We start from the raw sequence: 22,980 nt of genomic DNA on the forward strand, positions 1-22,980 counted from the left end.
CACTAATGAAAATAACACTGCCAACCTCACACACTTAGAACCTCTGCTCTTCCTCCAAAATAACTGTTTACTGTATGCAATGTGCATACTTTGTATGCATACTATATGCATCTACCTTGCAAACTCACAAGGGTGCCAGTATCAATCATGTTTTACCACAGTAAATTTTAAATTTCTAGTTTTTAGTTAATAGAAAATGAAATTTTAACATGTTCTTCTTGTGCAACAGTGATTTGTTTTGCATATCCTCCTGGTGTTCTGCCACAACACTTTAGAGGTCACTGCTCTAAAGTATAGACCCCTCAAAAGCAGAGATGTTTAAATCTTTATGGTACCTGTGTCATGTATAGTACATGTAAGAGAAGTTCAATAAAAGCTTGCCAACTGAATGAATGAAACTTAGGGTTTTCTGTGGTGTTTGAAGGTAACTTGGAATTTTACAGTGGATATATACTGTCTACTCATGTAAATTTTGACTTTGTCGTGGTATTTGTTTAAGATTCTAGTGTTACAAGAAGAAAACGAATTGTCGAAAATAAGCACAAAAGTCTTTTAGAGCAAAAAAGACAAAACCCTGGATCTGTAGGACAGAAGTACAGTGAGCAGATGAATGTAAGTACCACGTTAGTAGACATCTCTATTCAATAGTGAAAAATTCTTGGAAAACAGAATGTTCTTAAAGGTCTGTGCTCTGCCTGCAAACTGTTCCACAACATAAATGATATAGCCGAAGCCATTGTGAAGCACTGGAACTCTCTATGCTAGGAGCTTATTGTACTATCAGATCAGATCAGATCAGTTGCTCAGTCGTGTCCAACTCTTTGCGACCCCATGAACCGCAACACGCCAGGCCTCCCTGTCCATCACCAACTCCCGGAGTTCACTCAGACTCATGTCCATTGAGTCAGTGATGCCATCCAGCCATCTCATCCTCTGTCGTCCCCCTTCTCCTCCTGCCCCCAATCCCTCCCAGCATCAAAGTCTTTCCAATGAGTCAACTCTTCGCATGAGGTGGCCAAAGTACTGGAGTTTCAGCTTTAGCATCATTCCTTCCAAAGAAATCCCAGGGCTGATCTCCAAATGCTATATTCTAGTTTGCCTAAATGATCAGTTACTAATGAATATTTTAAACCAAGCTTAAGAAATCACATCATTTTATTTGTTATTATGTATAGTCAGCTCTGGGGAAAAGCTGAATTTATTCACAACAATATTAATATTTAGCTATACATTAAAAAGGGAAAAAAAGAAAAGTAAACCAGAGCCATTGAAAATAAAGCAATGTGCTTACAAAGACTAATATAGTTCCAGTGTGTTTAAATGCCCTCCTTGAACCTGAACTTCCTGGAAGACATGCCAAGAAGGAAAATAGAGTGTTGCATTGTTCTCAGGGGATATCGATAATGACTTTGTTTATATCATTGAGAATCTCCTATACAGGACCTTGAAGTTCATAATAGATATCTCCCTATTAACAGTCAGCAACAAATAAATAAGGAGTTTCCTGTGCTGTTTGAAATAGAGGCCTTCAGTAAAGGTCAGAAGCATAATAATGTGGATTTAAAAGTTAGTAGAGGCGATTCTGTGAGAGCTAAGTAAGTGTCACCTAAATATAACATTTTCTAGAGGTGTAATTTGATCCAAGGATTGTATTTAAAATATTTTTTAAAACCTAGATGGATGAGTGATACAATTTGTAAAGTTTAAAAATAAAAATAAAATTTAAAAAAATAATAATAATAAAAAAAAAAAAAAATTAATAAATAACACCTCTGATCTTTTATAGAATTGAAAATAGAATGTTTTATGAAAAATTTGTATTTCAAGTTAAAGGTAGAAGGTCCTATTGTTTGAATATTGTAGGAACTATTAATTTTTATATGGCTAGTTATTAATATGGAGAACAATCAATCATGATTTAGCAAAACAAATCATTAGTTTTTTTATTTATGTAAATAATGCTGTCACATTACCAGTACGTTTTTAGTGTTTAATAACAAACATAGTACTTAATTATAAATATAACTTCCTGATTACAAATGGAATAATACCTAGTAAGTCCTTCCTTTTTACCTTCCATGTTGTTCATATCAAACATCTCAAAATCTCTAAAGTCAACAATTTATCTTTATTTTCTCTTTATTTTTGTCAATATATATTAAATTTATAAGTAATGTATAGTTGTTATAACAAAAAGTGAACAAACTGAATTTTAAATGCCATTACTACTGTCCTCTCTAAATTCATCCCTGTCTTCCTGTGTCTTTTTCTGTTTTCCTGTGTGTTGCTCCTTTGCATTCTATCTTGCTGCCTTTAGAGTCCATTTCTATTCTTCCCAGAAGCTCCACTTCCACTTTCACATACTCACTCCACTTACACATCTACAAAAGTCTCATTAGCTTTAAAATAGGTCAGTGTTTCCTGACTCAAAACAAAGTTTTGAGGTTTCATTTTTTTTATCCCTATTGTTTTGTTTTGACTTTTGGTTTGGGGTTGAGTTTGGTTTTGTTTTCACTCAAGAGGGTAAACAAGAATTCAGTTTCTATAGCACTGGCTCTTGTCACCTTGTTATTAGGAAATGTATTTTATCACACTGGATTTTTCCCAACCACTACTTCTGTGTGGAGAGAATCGAAAAGAGGTCAGTTCAGCTCAGTCGCTCAGTCGTGTCTGATTCTTTGCCACCCCCTGAACCGCAGCTTGCCAGGCTTCCCTGTCCATCACCAGCTCCCGGAGTTTACTCAAACTCATGTCCATTGAGCCGGTGATGACATCCAACCATCTCATCCCCTGCCGTCCCCTTCTCCTCCTGCCCTCAATCTTTCCCAGCATCAGGGTCTTTTCAAATGAGTCAGCTCTTCACATCAGGTGGCCAAAGTATTGGAGTTTCAGCCTCAACATCAGTCCTTCCAATGAACACCCAGGACTGATCTCCTTTAGGATGGACTGGTTGGATCTCCGTACAGTCCAAGGGACTCTCAAGAGTCTTCTCCAACACAATGAAAGATAAAAAAACTCACAATTGCCACTTTGTGCCATGGTCTCAGTCCAGGTTGTCTCAAGTCTATAATGGAGATCAGGCAAGGCTATGAGAGCTATTGAAGCAGGGTTTTTGCAGAAACCTGCCTCAGTTACTCTTCCAATTAGACTGAACAAAGGCTAGGTATAGTCATAGCCAGGCAACTTTATCTAAGAATCATTTCTTAAAGTGGAACAGAACGAGAGTAAAGAATCAAAGTAGACCATATCCAGGGAAGGAGAGTTGGTATCACTCAAGAGTGTTGAATGGAAATGCTAGTTGCCAGTGCTCTGATATTTCTTATTGCCCAGTTCTGCGCAGCATTGAGGCAGCTGTTTCTTTTCTAAGTATTGTCATCTAAGATGCTTGCTTGTCCTTGGCATAAAGCCACAATCAGAGACTTTTCGGTTAGTAATTGTCACCTACCCTTACAATGATAAACCAGACTTAGGGTAATTTTTTACCTTTCCTTTAGTTAATACTTTTGATTAACACCCAACTTACTTCCCTCTTCCAAATGTCCAAGATGATATTGCAATCTGAAAATGTACCAAAATTGACATAAAACATTTTTCTAATCTTTAGTTACCATGAAAGTGGAAGTTACTCAGTCGTGTCTGACTCTTTGGGACCCCATGGACTATATAGTCCATGGAATTCTCCAGGCTAGAATACTAGAGTGGGTAGCCTTTCCCTTCTCCGGGGCATCTTCCCAACCCAGGGATCGAACCTAGGTCTCCCGCATTGCAGGCAGATTCTTTACCAGCTGAGTCTCAAGGGAAGCCCAAGAATACTAGAGTGGGTAGTGTATCCCTTCTCCAGGAAATCTTCCTGACCCAGGAATCAAACAGGGGTGTCCTGCACTGCAGGTGGATTCTTTACCTACTGAGCTATTCAAGGAAGCCACTTAGTTTCCATAGAAAGGGCTTATTCTAATAATTCCTAATTTCTGCTCCAAAAAAAGGAAATACATATTATATGAATAGTGATAATTGAAAATAAAAACAGCAAATAAAAGTTTTTAAGCCAATATATATATCACTAATTTTAAATATGGAATTATATTCTGATTTAATGTTCTATTTTTATAGAATTTTGGACAAAGTATCCAGCTAAGTTCAAGTGAGCCAAAACAAACTACAAGGGGTACTTCTAATATTGAAGAAGGTATGTTTTAGTTTAAACATTTTCTTCTCAGCTTTGTTCCCAATGATTTCTTTTTTGTTGTTCTTACATATTTTCCAAAGCTCTTACATATCACATGACTGTTATACCACCAATTAGGACCTGAATTCTCCTCACCCTGCACATTTAGACTATTGCCAGTTTTTATTTGTTCTAAATAATAATATATTGAACATCTTTCTACATCATATTTTTTCCTATTTGATTATTTAAAATTAGAATACCTGGCTTAATTGGCACCCAACTAATATTTATTGAATGAAACTCTGTGTATTAAATGAGTACTAGGTCAAAGGAAATAAATTTTGTTGTGGCTTTTTTTTATATATTCCTGTAGCATTTTCATGAAAAGTATTATCATTCAAAATTATTCTGGGGTGTATGTGAACTTAAGGTAAATATCACATCTCTTATTTGCATATATGACACAGAAATGGTGTGTTATTAGTTCTTATTTGAGTACCTTTTACTAATAATAAGCTTAATTGTTTCTGTATGTGTATTTATTTTGGTGAATTATTTCTTCATATTCTTTTTTCCTATAAATATTGGAGTTTTAGTATTTTCTCACTCATTTCTGCAAACTCTTTAAATATCAAGGATTCTGATCCTTATGCTAGTTATAAATGTTTTTACTACTTTATTATGTGCATTTTATTCCACTTATGTTTTATTTTCACATATAGAAGTCTTACTTTACATTTTTTCATTTAACAAATAATTATTGAGAGCTAATTTCCTGCCTGCAACTAAATATTTTGGATACATAATAATTAATCAAACATGTAAAAAGTCTTGGCCTTCAGAATTTAAAATCTATTTGGGAAGACCAACCTCAAAAAATTTTTTTTGGTTTTGTCTTAGTGATTTGTGCATTACCAAAGAAACTTTCCGATGAAGAAAGTTAGAAATGTTTCTTTTCCCTCTAGATTACTTTAATGATTTGATTCATTAAACTTAACTCTTTAATTCCTTTGAAATTTGTTTAAATAGATGATGTGAAGTGAAACTCCAAAGTGCTTATTTTATAAGCAACAAGCTAAGTTATTTGACTCATCTTCTTTGAAGTATTTGATCCTTCTATAGTCATATGGTCTTTTATTTGGTCAGTTTCTAAGCTTTCAATTCTGTCCAGCTGATCATCTAATTTTCTAAAATTTCTGTAAGTTCCTTTTCTCTTATCATCATAATTGCTATTATAAGACAATCTACTTCATCTCTTTATTCTACTAATGAATAATAAAAACAACACAGAAATAATCTACATATACGTAATGTATTTTTTCCTTAGTTAAACTAACACCTATGAACTTTTATTACCTCACTGCCATCATTTTGAGTATCTGTTTTTTACTTAGCGATAGGAAAATGCTAGATATAGAAGACCCTGATAAATAAAATGCAAAGTAACAAAAGATTTACTGGGTTTCTGTTTGTGAAATTAATACATACAGGCGTGTCAGTTATGTATAAGGACAGATCCCAAAGACAAAAAGGGATCAAAGAATAGTTAATATAAAGTTTCTGTAGTTTCAGGCAGTACTTCTGAATTTTTGATGGCTGAAAATCTAGTGAAAGCTTCAGTGCCTGAGGATGAGATTCTAACTGTCATGAATAGCAAGCAGCTACAGCAAACAAATCTGGCTTTAAATAAAATGCAGCAATTTAACATCTGTGCACTATCAGCTGAAGAACAAAAGATCCTACAGTCCCTTAATCATCTCAATGAAAGATTATACTGTAAGTATGGAAGAACACTTTTTGTGTGCAGGAAATTTTGTATTTTATTCTTAGACAATTTTTATTTAAAATTTAATTTAAAAATTGAAAATGAAAATGCAAAATGTGTCCAGATTATCACCTATTTGAACCAAGTATATAACAATTTAAAATTTATCTGAATGTATATACTATTTCAAGTATACTATATTCATATCATTTACAATGATACCAGTTTCACTGGCAGGCTTAATTGTCTTTTGGCAATGTGTGAATATACTTCTATTTCAGCAATGTGACAAGCTAGTTATCTGTACTTACCATCCATCTAAAACAACCATAGATCCAGGATTATTGTTGTCATTCAGTCACTAAGTCATGTCTAACTCTTTGTCAGCCCATGAACTGCAGCATGCCAGGCCTCCCCATTCTTCACTGTCTTCCTGAGTTTGCTCAAACTCATGTCCATTGAGTCAGTGATCCCATCCAATCATCTCATCCTCTGTATTTACCATCCATCAAAAACAACCATAAATTCAGGGTTATGTACTTTAAAATCTTAAATATAGCAATAAGATGGTGAGAATACAGAAATTCACAGGACCAGGAACTAAATATAAATAAGATCCTAGAGCGATAAGGAGAGTGCTGCTGCTAGCTTTTCTCTTGAGAACATTTAACCCACAGAGTGAAATTGAGCTTTGCTTTTCATGGCCTCATGGAAAAATGGGAACAGAAGACAAAATCCATGGCCTACTTAAAGATGAGTAGTCTCATGGAAGACCCTCCCCCCCTAAAGTTGGGCCTACCGAGGAGCTACATCCTATGCAGTCTCACACTCCCAGAGAGACAAAGAGAGAGGTTAAAAAAAAAAAGCTTGCCTAACAAGTCTCAGAATTAAACAGATGAGGGGCGAAGACATGCAAGCTTTTTCACCCCTCTGTATGTCTCTGTATGTCTATGTAACTCTTTAAGAGGTTTTTGTCAACAACAGTCTCTTACTAAAGGAAATTCTAAAAATTGTACTTTAGCAAACCGAAAGTGATCTCACATGGATAGTCTGAGAGGATAAATTTGAACAAACATTGTATAAAAAAAATAAATGTAATTAAAAAGTAGTACGTGATTCAAAGAGAAAACAGAGTTTAAATACCTATCAAAAATATTACATAAATTGGAGAACATAAATGGTGTTAAAGTGTACTAGAACTCTCGTATGGTTATGGAATTGAGTAAAGATAGAGATTAACTTTGTACATGCTTGCTAAGTTACTTCAGTCATGTCCTACTCTTAGCAATCCTATGGACTGCAGCCCACCAGGCTCCTCTGTCCATGAGAGACAGAAATTAACTTCAGATGTTGATGAATAAAGTATGTCTGTGCTCATTACTAAGGTCACAGGGGAAAACTAGTTTAGATGAATTATTATCAGATGAAATTGACTATAAAGCAGAAAACATTACTAGACATAAAAAAAGATGACTTCATGATGATCAAAGTTTTAATACAGGAAAAATCTATAAAATATTTTCATTGTATAAACATTTAAAAACATAGACTCAAAATGTATAAAGTATTTTTTAGCCATGATTAGGGGATATTTTAACATTAATTATAATTAATTACAATCAGTAATTGATAGAACAAATAGACCGAAAAAATTGATATATAATAATCAAACATGATTAACATTCTTGATCAAAGGGACACATTCTTTGTAAGCTCACACTTAGAACATTTATTAAAAGGAACCAATATTATCCTATAAAACACATTGACACATTTCAAAGGATTGGAGTAATGCACATCCTCTGACCACAAACATGAGTAACAAAAAATAACCATTAAGAAAAACATTTTTAAACAAACCAATGTTCTGGAAAATTAACTATAATAGAAATTACAAACTATTTAGATGTGAACAATAATAAAAATATTTTCTATGTATGTATTTATCAAGGTCTCTCAACCTTGTCACTACAGACATTTTTGGTTGATAATCATTTGTTGTGGGGGGCTTTCCTGTGCCTTGTACCATGCTTAGCAGTATCTCTGGCTTCGAAAATCATAGAATGTCCCCATCATGATAAGTGTCTTCAGACATAGCCAGATGTCCTCTGAATGGCAAAAAGAAAATTACCTATGGTTGAGAACTACTGAATATTTTTTTTTATGTCATATATATAAAAATATATATGTATTTACTGTGTGCATGTATATATTCCACATTTGCATAAAATGTAGAAAACTGGAATATATCAATCACACACTAAGAATGAGAAAAAACAGATAAACAACAAAAGTGTAGGTTTTCTTGAACCCATTAGAGAGCTGAGATCCCAGCACAACCAAGTAGCCTGACATCCAAGGAAAGACAGGAACTTCCAAGGAGAGACAACATGACCGTTGGCTCACTGTGGCAGAATATGGTGCAATGCCAGATTCCATACAAGCTGATGTTAGGAATTATGTTTAAATTGCTAACAGATAAATGTGGGCTATTACTGGAATATAAAACCCCTGGGAGTCACAGACACAAGAGTTCACACAGCTCACAGATTCTTATTTATAAACTTGTACTGTGTATTCATAAGAAAAAAAGCAGAATAGGAGACTAGAGAAATCCTTTCTCAGTGGCGTAGTCTTGGAGAAGGGGAGCAGCCATCACTGTAGGAAAGGTATCAAGCTCCATGCAGAACCTTCTTTCCTGCAGAATGAAGGTCTGGGCTTCCCAGGTGGCACTAGAGGTAAAGAATCCACCTGCCAAAGCAGGAGACAAAAGAGATGTGCGTTTGATGCCTGGGTCAGGAAGGGTCAGGAAGATCCCCTAGAGTGGGAAATGGCACCCACTCCAGTATTCTTGCCTGAAAAATTCCGTGGGCAGAGGAACCTGGTGGGCTACAGTCCATTGGTGTGCAAAGATTTGGACACGACTGAGCAACTCAGCACACACACACACAGGTATTGGGATAGAGGCAGCAAACTTTGCTGATTGCCCCCAGGGCACAAGTGAAGACTTACTGGGTGTAGCGGAAACGTAAGAGAAGTAGGCTTCTACTCTTGGAGAAGGGGCAAAAAGGAGGCAGAGACCCATATTATTAGAGGTATCATGCTATTGGAGAAGGGGCACAAAATTGTCTTGCACAAAACCTTCCAAAGATATAGTGCACAAAGTGGACTGCCCTGGAAAGGAGGAGCAGAATGACTGAGGAGGCATAGAGGACATGCCTAAGGCTTAAGCCTGGAGCAAGACAACAGAAAGACTCCACTACTCCCCCACTACAAGGCCAGCGAGTACCAAAGAACAAGCAATGGAAATCAGCTGGAGAAAAGCAAGAGCATAGAGAGTCTTGTGGTACTGTGCAGACACACAGGGAGGCAAAAACTGAAAGTAGAGGGGAAAATTTAAGGGAAAAACCTCTGATACCTGCAGAAGCACAAAATAACACTAGAGAATTTTGAAACCATTGATGTACTGAAGGTAACCATAGCAACAATAAAACTCAAACTGAGTTGATTAACAACACACACACACATACATACACACCAATTGTCTAACAGAAAAGACATGCCCATTTTCTGGCACAAACATATTTACCCCAAACAAGAAGTTCAGCATTCAGTCAAAACTTAAAAAGCAAGGAAAAAAACTCATAGTCAAGGGACAAAGCAATGAACAGAGTGAGACACAGATGGCCCAGATGTTGAAACTGTTGGATAGATAATTTTAAATAACTATGACTAATATGTTAAAGGTTATAGTGGAAAAGGTGGGCCACATGGGAGATTACAAGCCTGAACAGATAAGAATTTCAGCAGAGAGATGGAAACCATACAAAAGGGTCAAATAGAAATGTGAGAAATAGGAACACTGTAACAGAAATTAGTATTCTATGTACTTGTCAGCAGATTCAACAAAGCTGAGGAAAGAATTTATGAATTTGAAGATAGGTGAGAGAAAATTTCCAAACTGAAACACCAAAACGTTTGAAGGAAAACACCAGAACAGAGGATCTAAGAGCCATGGGACAATATAAACCAGTCTAACAAACATCTGATTGGGACCCCAGTGTGAGAAACTGCAGCCTTTTTCACTGGAATGAGCTACTGATTGGATTTAGGTAAAGCCCTTTCACATAGGATGAGAACCCATTCTTCGATCCCAAATAGCTATGAAGAACTTCTGGGGTCATTCTGAGACAAGTTGTTTGTCACTTCAAATTGCAACAATTGGGCACCAAATAGAAATTAAATTGAGCTCCTATTACATAAGTAAAAATCGGTTACAAGGTGATTAAAGATTAAATATGAAATATATATATAAAGCTTTTAGGAGGTAGTATAGAAAATATTTATAATCTCAGGATTTCAAGGAAAGATTTCTTAAGTAGAGCACAAGGATCATAATCCATAGAGGAAAAAGATAATAAATTTTACTGTATTAAAGTTACAAACTTTTCTTCATATCAGAACATTAAAAGAATGAAAAGGCAGGCCACAAAACAGAAGAAAATTTAATACATCGTTCAAATATATAAAGAACTTCTATATATCGATAAGAAAAGTCAATTTAGTAGAAAAATAGGTGTGGGAAGATGAACAGGAACGTCACAACAAAGAAAATGCAAATGACAATAAGCACTAATAGATTATTCAACATTTTTAGTAATACAAAATAAAACAATGAGGTACAGTTATATACTCATCAGAAAGACATGAGTTTAAAAGCATGGCAATGCTAAGTGTTGGCAAAGACATACAGCAATTAGAGCTCTCTGATAATGCTGATGGGAATGTAAACTGAGGCAATCTTTTAGGAAATGTTTTGCTACCCATGTAATAAATTGAACATGAACATACCCTACAACCTAGCAATTTTACTTCTAGGTGCATATCTAGAGAAAACTGCACATGTGTATCAGGAAACATGTATAAGTACGTGTAGTGTGTGTGTGTTAGTTGCTTAGTCGTGTCCGACTCTTTTCAACCCCATGGAGTGTAGCCTGTTAAGTTCCTCTGTCCATGGGATTCTCTAGGCAACAATACTGGAGCGGGTTGCCATTCCCTTCTCCAGCGGATAGAGATCATCATAACAACAAAAGCCAAAAATTTTAAAACATATATATATATATACACACACATATATATGTGGTATATTCAGGTTCTGGATTACTATTCAACAAGGAAAATGAACAGCTACACGCATGGAAAATTAGATCTACACACGTCATCATGGATGAATCCAAATAATATATAATTTTGAGCAAAATAAGGCAAATCTCGGAAATACCATTTATGTAAAGAAACATGCAAAACTAGACAATTATTTGGGGGATATGTATACATGTATTAAATCTATAAAGAAGCAAAGCCAGTTTAGTGCATTACCTCTGTGAGCAGGGAAGAGAATGCAATCCCCAGAGCATCTGAGGTATTCCAGGATTTCTCCAAAGTGATGATAATGTTCAAATATCTTAGTCTAGGTAGTTACACAAGACATTAGCTTTATTATTACTGAATAAATATGCACGTATGTTTTACATACTCTATGTTAATTTCAAAATTAAATGCTTAATACATTAATAAAAGACAGTGTGCTGAATCTACAAAAGCAATACATAACTAAAGCTGTAGGTTTAAGGTAAAATTATGCAGCTGTGCTGTGCTCAGTAGCATCCAACTCTTTGCAACCCCATGGACCATAGCTCACCAGGCTCCTCTGTCCATGGGATTTTCCAGGCAAGAATACTGAAGTGGGTTGCCATTTCCTTCTCCAAAAATTAAGCAGATATAGAATAAAAGCATCAAGTCAGTTTTTTTAGAGGGTTCTTTTTTTCCTTTAGATACTTCCACATATCTTAAATGCTTCATATAAAAGATTCTGTCTTAATTTTTTTCTTTTGTCCAGATCCTTGCAATTATATGGACAAAAGCAAAAACATTGAAAAGGCAAGAGCTGACCAAATTACTAAACTTTTTGCACCTCAGTAGCTAAACATCTCCTCCTTTTTCCTGAGATCCTCCAAGAATGAAATTTGTTTTTTGTTTAAAAAGATAGAAAAATTAAAAAAGAAAAAAACAAGAAGATAGAAAAATTTTAAAGAAAAAATAACCTAGCATTTGAATAAAGATTGGTATGGAACAGTCAAAGTACTAGGAATGTCTTTTTAGGAACATAAATTTTGTGTATAATAATAGTTTTTAATCAAATTAACTCGACTGTTTCTGAGTATAATAAGGAAAAAAGTTTCTTATTCAGTTTTCAATATTTTGACACATCAGAATTTAATATTTGATTCTTTAGCCAGTCCTTTCAATATATATAACTAAATTATTTATATATCATGGTATAATTATTTCAGATATACAAGAAACCATTTGCAAAAATCCATCCATCAAAAGTACTTTACAAATAATACCACTTCTGGTAAGTATTTTCAGAGTATTTTTTGTTTTCTTTTTTTAGGAAACATCATGTTTTTATATGTAAAAATCCTTTATTGGTAATAATTTTTCTTGAGATTGACTTTTAGGAAGCTTTTCTCCCCAATCAACTTTTTAATTATAAGATGTTTTCTTAGAATCAAGCAAATATCCTCTCATTTAAAAAATCATAATATAAAGATTTTTACATTGAGAGCATTTCATCAATTGACAGATGGTAACCATTAACTTTCTCTCTAAAAACGTTACTCTTCCTTATTTTAACATCAGTAACATCGGTCAGCAACCTTCCTTTCTCAGGGAAAATGGTATAAATTCACAGAGTTATGACATCAAAATTACTCCATTCCCCTCCTCCATCAATACGGTTTCATTTGCCATATTCTGCCTGGAGATTTGAACATTTTATTTTTGTTTGACCGTCTGTCTGCTGTTTTTATTTTATGTTATTTTACTCTTCATTTAGATTCACCAGCTGATGACATTTTGCCGTCTTTGGTTTATCTGATGTATGGATGGATGGGCAAATGAAAGAGCAAAGTAGAATAGGTGGGCTCAGATAGGACAGGGTAGATGGGACAGAAGATGCATAGTTACACACACACACAAACATATATTTTAATGAACTGCTTAAAAGTGTAGACATGGTGATACTTCCCCTCTAATACCCCAGCATACAGAAATTCACCTTCCATCAAAATTATCACACCCGAGAAATTTAATATCACATATTATTTGATATACATTCCACATTCAAAGTTCTTCAGTTGTCTAAAAAAAACTCTCTGTGGCTATTTTATTTCTCTGATCCAGGATCTAACCCAGGATTATAATGTTGCATTTGGTTGTTGTATCTTTTAACCTAGAAAAGTCTCCTGTTTTTCAGTCTTTCATCTACATTGACACTTGCGAAGCATCCAGACCGATTATATTGAATACCCTATAATCTGGATTTGTCTGATTGTTTTCTCATTATTAGATTCAGGTTATTTTTTTATTCAGGTTATTATGAATGCAGAGTTCTCAGTTTATGTTTTTGTAGCCTGTTTTTCTTTTAATCACTTGGGCTTATTTCTACCTGTATCTTGCCCAATTCTATTTAACTGCTTGTTATCTATAGTCCCAAAAACAGATGTCCACACTTTTAGATGTCCAAGCTTAGTTCCTCCCTTTGGAATAAAGTGCATGGGCTTTCGATGTACTTTGGTCTTTTAAAAGATTTCAAAATTTGTTCTTGGATCTTCACTGTATTTTATATATGTAAAATTATTTAATATGAAAGTTCTAAAAAGGCAATATATAACCATATTCTTACACTTTCTGTATGTTCAAGAGACCATTAAAATTGTATTTACCAGGACACCTGTAGTATAGCCTATTTCTAGTCAATAGAGATTTTTCCAAAAAATATTTCTATCTCTTTAAATGGCAAAAATGTCTGTTCAAAAGTATTTGTTATTTTGGAGATATTGCAGATAAGTTTTTTATCAGTGTTTTTTTGTTTTTCATTCATCTCCAATGTTTTCCTATCCATATGAACAAGAATTTTGTTTTTAAATTATAATACTATATCATAGCTTTACAATGTACAAGTATTATGTAGTTAATTCAGAAACTAAATTTCTCCACCTAGGAACACTAATTGTATAATATCTATCAGGTACCCCAGTACTAAAAACCCAAATGTCATTGGTTTAACATTGGAGAATTGATGTTTCATTCCCAGAAGCTGTATATCTCTCTGGAAGATTCACAACTTGAGTAAAGTTTATATATTAATCCACCACCCTCCACCCCACATATATGGTTTTATTGTTGTTGCTGTTTGCATATTTACCCCATTCAATTGCCCTTTGGGATGTTTCCCCCATACCAGTGCTTGATAGTGTTGATCTGGGTTTCTTTCTCATCTCAGGCATAGAAGTAAACTGATGTATTTTTTCTTCCTAATGTGTTTAATGGAGAAGGCAATGGCAACCCACTCCAGTACTCTTGCCTGGAAAATCCCATGGACGGAAGAGCCTGGTAGGCTGCAGTCCATGGGGTCGTGAAGAGTCAGACACGACTGAGCAACTTCACTTTCACTTTCCACTTTCATGCATTGGAGAAGGAAATGGCAACCCACTCCAGTGTTCTTGCCTGGAGAATCCCATGGACGGAGAAGCCTGGTAGGCTGCAGTCCATGGGGTCGCACAGAGTCGGACACGACTGAAGCGACGCAGCAACAGCAAGCAAGCAAGCAATGTGTTTAGTATGAATTTTAAAAGATACTTTATCATTTTAAAAAATCATTCTGAAAGGTATAAAACCATTTAAATCATTTGAAACCATTATCTAGAAAGAACAATAATGGATTTCTAATAGTGAGATTTCAGGCACTTTAATACTTGGGTTAGAGGAATAATTTTGAGCAGGAGAGCCACCTCAGTATCTTTCATAGCACAGTCAACTGCTATTGCTTAGAGCAAGTACTGTTCTGAGATTTTTCAGAAGAGAAGTATTCAACCCACTCTTTTCTGTATTCCTTCATTGAACACTCATAATCACTTTAATAGTATCCACCCCCATAGAGTACTGATTAGCATTATGTGAGATAATCACCCATGTAAAGCACTTAGAACAGAACCTATAACATAGCATGTGCTAAATACATGTTAAGTTGCACTATCATTATTATTGTCACCTCGGCTTCCCAGGTGGCTCAGATGGTAAAGAATCTGCCTGCAATGTGGGAGACCTGGGTTCGATCCCCTGGAGAAGGAAATGGCAACCCACTCCAGTATTCCTGCCTCAAGAATCCCATGGACAGAGGAGCCTGGTGGGCTACAGTCGATGGGATCACAAAGAGTCAGACACGACTGAGCAACTAATGCACATGGTCATCTTACTAGTTTAAATTATCTCCAAAAAAAGTGACATTCCAAAAAGTATTTACATGAAATTTACATGCAGAATATAACTTCTCTTCTAAAAAATATGAATTATTCTAACAACAATTTTTAATCCCACAATGTACAGTGTTGATCTATTCTAGTCAAACATGTTTAATATATTTAATGTGAATTAAGTTTGCAATGCTCTGCTCTGCTTTCATGTTTTTCTCATGCTTTACTTACATTCTTGCCCAATTCCTACCTGCACTATATTTTTGCTCTACTCTTCAGACACAACCCTCTAAGCTGTAGTTTAATGTTACTTCTCCCATGAAGCATGCTGTGACCAATCCATCTATGATATTCTAAGCCTCCTCTGAACTTATTACTGCAGTATATCTGGTTTTACACATGTGTACTCCATATGTGCTTTGTTAGTTGTCTTTCTAAGTGAATAATCTTTTTTGGATCTTAGAGGATTTTTTTCACTTATCTGCCCACTTCATAGAAATTTGCACATACTCAATCTTTGAAAATACTGGTGGAGATTATATGGCTTTTTTATACATGGTCTGTGAATATATAAATTATCCACATTTTTCAGACTTCAGTAAAATGCAGTGAACCTGAAACCTTTTTTAATATTCTAAGGATTTTATGCTCCATAAAAGTACCACTGTTTCTAGTGTTCTTCCAAAGGCCTCTACTGAGTGTTGTTTATCTGTTTGCTTGCTTTGGCTGCACAGGCTTTCTCCAGCTGTGGGCACACAGGCTCCTCTGGTTGCAGAGCGCAGGCTCCAGAGCACACTGGCTCAGCTGTCCTGTCAGTTGAGGTCTTGGTTTCCCGACCACGACCCCACCCACAGCCCTGTGGGCTCCCAGCCACCGGGCCACCTGGGAAGTCCCTGAGTGTTAATGTTGTTGTGTACTCACTCAGTCGTGTCCAACTCCAAACCCATGGACTGCAGCCTGCCAGGCTCCTCTGTCCGTGGAATTCTCCAGGCAAGAATACTGGAGTGGGTTGCCATTTCCTTCTCCAGGGGATCTTCCCAACCTAGGGGTCGAAGCTGTATCTTCTGCACTGGAAGGTGGATTCTTTACCAGTGCACCGCCTGGGAAGCCCCTGAGTGTTAACATTTAATCAATACAGTCTTTGCGGCAACTGAACATTTTTGAGATATAAGTAGAAGAAAGGAAACTGACACTTACTAGGCTCCTACCATTGAAAAGCACTGTACCAAATGGTCTCACAGATATTCTTCTGTTTAATCTTCTACGTTGGTGACATTAAGTGATTTTCTCAACTCTCAGAACTGTGATGAGTTCTGGTGATGCGTTCTCAGTGATGAGTCAGGATTTACACTTTCCCATCTAACCCCCAAAATCTGTTCTACCTTTTATAATCCTTATTTCAATGACACCATTATCCACCAAATTTCCCAGAGAGAAATTTATATCTTATCCAGGCTTCTCATTCTCCCTTAACCCCTAGTCAATAAATCCTCCCAATAATAAAGTGCATCTCAAATCCGCTGACTCCTCTCCATTTCTGCTATTATCTTAGTTTAAGAATTCACCATGTCTCATCTAGACCATTTCAACAGCCTCCCTTTTTGCTCTCACCACTGTGTCTTTCACACCATCACCATCAGAGTAATCTTTTTAAAGAGCCAGGTAGGAACATAACACTCTCTTTCTTAAAACCCAATCTCAGTAGTTACCCATCACCTGAAAGATAAAATTAAGACTTCCCTGGTGGTACCTTGAATAAGAATCCATCTGCCAGTGCAGGGCACAGGGTTCGATCCCCGGCCCAGGAAGATTCCACATGCCACAGAGCAACTAAGCCCATGCACCACACTACTGAGCCTGTGCTCTAGGGCCTGTGACCCACAACTGCAGAGCCCACGGGCCACAACTGCTGAAGCCCCTTCACTTAGAGCCTGTGTTCTGCAACAAGAGAAGTCACCCCAATGCAGCAAAGAGCTGCCGCTGTTTGCTGCAGCTAGAAAAAGCCGGTGCAGCAACGAAGACCTAGTGCACCCAAAAATAAATAAATAGACAATGAAAAGTAATTTTTAAAAACTCCAGAGAACTACACTCAAGAGCTTTTCACCCTCATCTCCAGTTGCTCTACAGGTCATAATTTACATACTCTTGAGTAAGAAGCAGGTCTCCCTGGAACTTCTTGCAGCATCCCGGGCCCACACTGCTCCCACTGCTTCACAGGAGTGCTCCTAAACTCCTTTCTCCTCTATTCTTTTAAGACTTGACTTCAGTGTCATCCCTGATAGGCCTACCCAGCTCAGACTTTGTTTTACCCAAAATTTAGAAGTTCTTCTTTTTGGAAACTGTAGCAGTCTGATTTTTTCTTTTTGTAAAAATTATTGTATTTGCCTATTTTTATTCACTGAACAAATAAAGGCTTAGTTCTTACCCTGTGTCAGGCTGGGACTCGAAAGCAGAAAACACTTTCCTTTCCTCAAGTAAGGAAGTAAGTCTGTGCATTATAACATGGACATACAGATAAAATGCAAACAATATAGGATAAAAGGGTTACTGCAGGGCAGCCTCCAGGCCCTCCCATGATTTTTCAATATAAAAACTAGGAATCTTAGAAGCAGAATTTTCAGTTTGGAATATTTTACCTGCTTTTTTAATGGGGAACACATGTATACCTGTGGTGGATTCATTTTGATATTTGGCAAAACTAATACAATTATGTAAAGTTTAAAAATAAAATAAAATTAATTTAAAAAAATTTTTAAAAATAAAATAAAATAAATTTAATGAATTTTTAACAATCACTTTCCCAAGAACTTCTTTAGCCTAACATTGTTAAACTACTCCTAGGGTATTGTATGGGCTCTAAGTGATTCCTATAGAAACTAAAATTATTAAATTTTGACCATTTACACAGCAGGTTATGATTTTTAAAAAGCACCTGTAAACATCTTGCCAATAGCAAAGAGTAAAGATTATGAACCATTATAATTAGTATGATGCCTTATATAAAGTGATAGTCATCATGTTGAGATTGATGTTTATGTAGCATTTGAGAAATTGAATTATGAGTTCAGTCTTATTAAAATCTGTAATCTGTAAGGAGATCCACCTAACAGGTTTTTCCTTAAAGTCTATGAATACTACAGTAAAAGAATATATTCTGAAATTATGTTACAGAACAGCCAGCCAAGGACCAGTCCATCTGATGTTGGATCCAGATCACAGAGAAAATACTGATGAGTATAACAGTAGTTATTAAATGGAATCATTATTTTTGAGAATCTCCTATAAATATATATTTATGTGTCTGTTAATTATTAAAATACTATAACCATCAAATAACATGAACAATGGAGATAAATTGATTTACATTTATGCTTATAATACTTTATGTATTTTATTGATAAATACATTTTTAATAAATGAAAATACTTCACTGTTTTTAATGAGAATGCTACTGGAAATAAATTCATTGTATTTAAAAGTAAGATATTTTATTATTCAAATTATGTGTTAGCTATAGTTCAGGACCTTGTTTTGCTGAAATTCCTAATAAATTCTAAATTTTTGTAGAATGGTGTAAAAAGTTTATGATTAATAATACCGCTCATAAATAGTAATTCTATTTGTTTAAGACTTTGAAGGATCTCTGTACTTTGGAGATGTTACTAAAGGGTCTTATTCTCAATTCTGCATGTTCAGAAATTAAAGTTATCATATTTGAAAGGGGTGGTTAGCCTCTAAAGAATTGGCTTTACTAGCAAAGCTCATGAGGCAGATGATAAATATCAAAAGTAAACTTCAATCCCAACTGGATTACTTAAATTGTCTGATCAATATGTTCTTTTCTCAATGAGAGTGTCTATTGGTGAAACTAGATTTATATTAGAAGGTTGTTTAAGTTATAGAAACAAAACCAAAAGTTGTATGATCATAAAAAAAATTGTTTTCATAAAATTATAATAGTCTCATACATCCTTTTGAAGAAGGAAATGGCCACCCACTCCAGTATTCTTGCCTGGAAAATTCCATGGACAGAGGAACCTGGCGGGCCACAGTCCATGGGATCACAGAGTCGGCCACGACTGAGTACATCAGCAGCATACATCCTTTTATCAAGTATTTCTCCTTCATGCTCTCATCACCTCTCATCTGGACTATTTCAAGATGAATCTCTGACCTCTGGCACCAGTAAGGCTGCTAGAGTGGCATTTCTGAAGTATGAGTGAAGTGACCAGAATGAAAATCATATCAATCCCAACTTAAATGTCTTTAGAGCTTCCTCTCTGGCTGCTAGAGAAAATTTACACACCTGCACATGGGATATAAGGTCTCTTCATATCCTGAGTCCTCCCTGTTTACCTACATCATCTTTACCAACTCTCTCACCACACCACTTATTTCAGCATACTGAACTTTCAGTTCAATAGCTCAGTCGTGTCCAACTCTTTGCAACCCCATGAATCACAGCAAGCCAGGCCTCCCTGTCCATCACCATCTCTTGGAGTTCACTCAAACTCACGTCCATCGAGTTGGTGATGTCATCCAGCCATCTCATCCTCTGTCGTCCCCTTCTCCTCCTGCCCCCAATCCCTCCCAGCATCAGGGTCTTTTCCATTGAGTCAACTCTTCTCATGATGTGGCCAAAGTACTGGAGTTTCAGCTTTAGCATAATTTCTTCCAAAGAACACCCAGGGCTGATCTCCTTTGGAATGGACTGGTTGGATCTCCTTGCAGTCCAAGAGACTCTCAAGAGTCTTCTCCAACACCACAGTTCAAAAGCATCAGTTCTTCGGTGCTCAGCTTTCTTCACAGTCCAACTCTCACATCCATAAATGACCACAGGAAAAACCATAGCCTTGACTAGACAGACCTTTGTTGGCAAAGTAACATCTCTGCTTTTGAATATGCTATCTAGGTTGGTCATAATTTTCCTTCCAAGGAGTAAGCGTCTTTTAATTTCATGGCTGCAGTCACCATCTGCAGTGATTTTGGAGCCCCCAAAAAATAAAGTCTGACACTGTTTCCACTGTTTGAAGTGATGGGACCAGATGCCATGATCTTCGTTTTCTGAATGTTGAGTTTTAAGCCAACTTTTTCACTCTCCTCTTTCACTTTCATCAAGAGGCTTTTTAGTTCCTCTTCACTTTCTGCCATAAGGGTGGTGTCATCTGCATGTCTGAGGTTATTGATATTTCTCCCGGCAATCTTGATTCTAGTTTGTGCTTCTTCCATCCCAGCGTTTCTCATGATGTACTCTACATATAAGTTAAATAAACAGGGTGACAATATACAGCCTTGACATACTCCTTTTCCTATTTGGAACCAGTCTGTTGTTCCATGTCCAGTTCTAACTGTTGCTTCCTGACCTGCATATAGGTTTCTCAAGAGGCAGGTCAGGTGGTCTGGTATTCCCATCTCTTTCAGAATTTTCCACAGTTTATTGTGATCCGCACAGTCAAAGGCTTTGGCATAGTCAATAAAGCAGAAATAGATGTTTTTCTGGAACTCTCTTGCTTACAGACCCCCAAATACAACCTGCTATTTCATGCCTCTCTGCCTGTACATATACCATTGATACTATCTTGGAATGCCTTCCCTTTCACTCTACTTACATCTGCTGATAAACTTTAATTCATTCTTTTAAATTCTGTTTAGGTTAAATTTCCTCCCAATTTTTTCTAGTAATCATCTCCACTACCTATAAATCTCCACTACATATAAATTTGTACCCTGCATTATAATTATTTGTGTGCATAAATGTCTGTTCTTCTAGATCAAGAGAATTCCAAAAGGTAGAAATTGTCCTTAATTTGTTCCCTTTGAAATTAAAATAAAGTACATAGTGGCAGATCAAAATAACAAGGAAAAAATATTCAATTGTTCAATTTGTTGAGCCCCTACTGTGTACTAGGTACTGCTTTGTGTGCTACGGATACAATAAAAAACAAAACTAACTGTCTGCCACTATGGAACTTAAATTTTAGTGAGAATTACAGATTTTAAAACATAAGACTATAATATTAGATAGTTATAACATACTATAATATCAGATAACACTGAATGAAAATCAGAGCATGGTAAGGGACAGAGAATGATGGGAGTATTATTTTAGACAGAGAGGTAAAGTGCTCAGAGAAGGGCTCTGAGAAACTGACATTTGGGTGCATATGTGAGTGAGGTACAGTGACCTCAGGATGGAAAAGGTCAGTTTTCATTCCAGTCCCAAAAAGCGCAATGTCAAAGAATGTTCAAACTACCACACAATTGCACTCATCTCACACACTAGCAAAGTAATGCTCAAAATTCTCCAAGCCAGGCTTCAACAGTATGAACTTCCAGATGTTCAAGCTGGATTTAGAAAAGGCAAAGGAACCAGAGATCAAATTGCCAACATCTGTTGGATCATCGAGAAAGCAAGAGAGTTCCAGAAAAACATCTATTTCTACTTTCTTGACTTTTCCAAAGCCTTTGACTGTATGGATCACAACAAACTGTGGAAAATTCTGAAAGAGATGGGAATACCAGACCACCTGACCCACCTGTTCATAAATTTGTATGCAGGTCAAGAAGCAACAGTTAGAACTGGACATGGAAGAACAGACTGGTTCCAAATAGGAAAAGGAGTACATCAAGGCTGTATATTGTCACCCTGCTTATTTGACTTATATGCAGAGTACATCATGAGAAATGCTTGGCTAGATGAAGCACAAGCTGGAATCAAGATTGCTGGGAGAAATATCAATAATCTCAGATATGCAGATGACACCACCCTTAAGGCAGAAACTGAAGAATTAAAGCGCTTCTTAATGAAAGTGAAAGAGGAGAGTGAAAACGTTGGCTTAAAACTCAACATTCAGAAAACAAAGATCGTGGCATCTGGTCCCATCACTTCATGGCAAATAGATGGAGAAACAATGGAAATAGTGGGAGACTTTATATTTTGGGGCTCCAAAATCACTGCAGATGGTAACTACAGCCATGAAATTAAAAGACACTTTCTGCTTGGAAGAAAAGCTGTGACCAACTTAGACAGCATATTAAACAGCAGAGATATTACTTTGCTAACAAAGGTCCATCTAGTCAATGCTGTGATTTTTCCAGTAGTCATGTATGGGTGTGAGAGGTGGGCTATAAAGAAAGCTGAGCACTGAAGAATTGATGCTTTTAAACTGTGGTGTTGGAGAAGACTCTTGAGAGTCCCTTGGACTGCAAGGAGATCCAACCAGTCCATCCTAAAGGAGATCAGTCCTGAATATTCATTGGAAGGAGTGATGCTGAAGCTAAAACTCCAATATTTTAGCCACCTGATGAAAAGAGCTGACTCATTGGAAAAGTCCCTGATGCTGGGAAAGATTGAAGGCAGGAGGAGAAGGGGACGGCAGGGGATGAGATGGTTGGATGGCATCACTGACTCAATGGACATCGGTTTGGGTGAACTCCGGGAGTTGGTGATGGACAGGGAGGCCTGGCATGCTGAGGGGTTGCAAAGAGTTGGACACGACTGAGCAACTAAACTGAACTGATTCAGTTACCATAGTCCAGAGACAGCTTAAACCCACCCAAGATCATGACCAACTGAAAGAAAAAGTATTTTGTACAGTCTTATTTGGAGTGTATAAGAGTAGAATTTAATAAGGTAACATAAAATTTAGAGCTCAGATTTAAAAAAATAGAAAGTTGCTTGCCTCTACCAGTAAACATTTTGGACATTTTTTTATGCCATCAATATA

The 22,980-nt window shown here is 36.3% G+C and overlaps 1 protein-coding gene across 5 annotated transcripts in view; it reads left to right on the plus strand.

Annotated features, from left to right (window-relative positions):
- Positions 1-19,224, plus strand: part of CEP126 (centrosomal protein 126) — a 116,024-nt gene extending 96,800 nt beyond the window's left edge. For 3 of the 5 annotated variants that reach the window (XM_014476793.2, XM_070384320.1, XM_070384319.1), the window contains 5 exons: positions 500-612; positions 4,111-4,186; positions 5,735-5,944; positions 12,287-12,351; positions 18,425-19,223. In XM_014476793.2, coding sequence (XP_014332279.1) covers positions 500-612; positions 4,111-4,186; positions 5,735-5,944; positions 12,287-12,351; positions 18,425-18,484 — 524 coding nt within the window. In that variant the 3' untranslated portion in view covers positions 18,485-19,223. Of the gene's footprint in view, positions 1-499; positions 613-4,110; positions 4,187-5,734; positions 5,945-12,286; positions 12,352-18,424 lie in introns of those variants that run through there. The other 2 variants (XM_070384317.1, XM_070384318.1) reach the window with 2 other exon arrangements.
- The last annotated feature ends 3,756 nt before the right edge of the window (positions 19,225-22,980 follow it).

This window comes from Bos mutus, chromosome 15, assembly GCF_027580195.1.
Source record: "Bos mutus isolate GX-2022 chromosome 15, NWIPB_WYAK_1.1, whole genome shotgun sequence".
NCBI lineage: Eukaryota > Metazoa > Chordata > Mammalia > Artiodactyla > Bovidae > Bos > Bos mutus.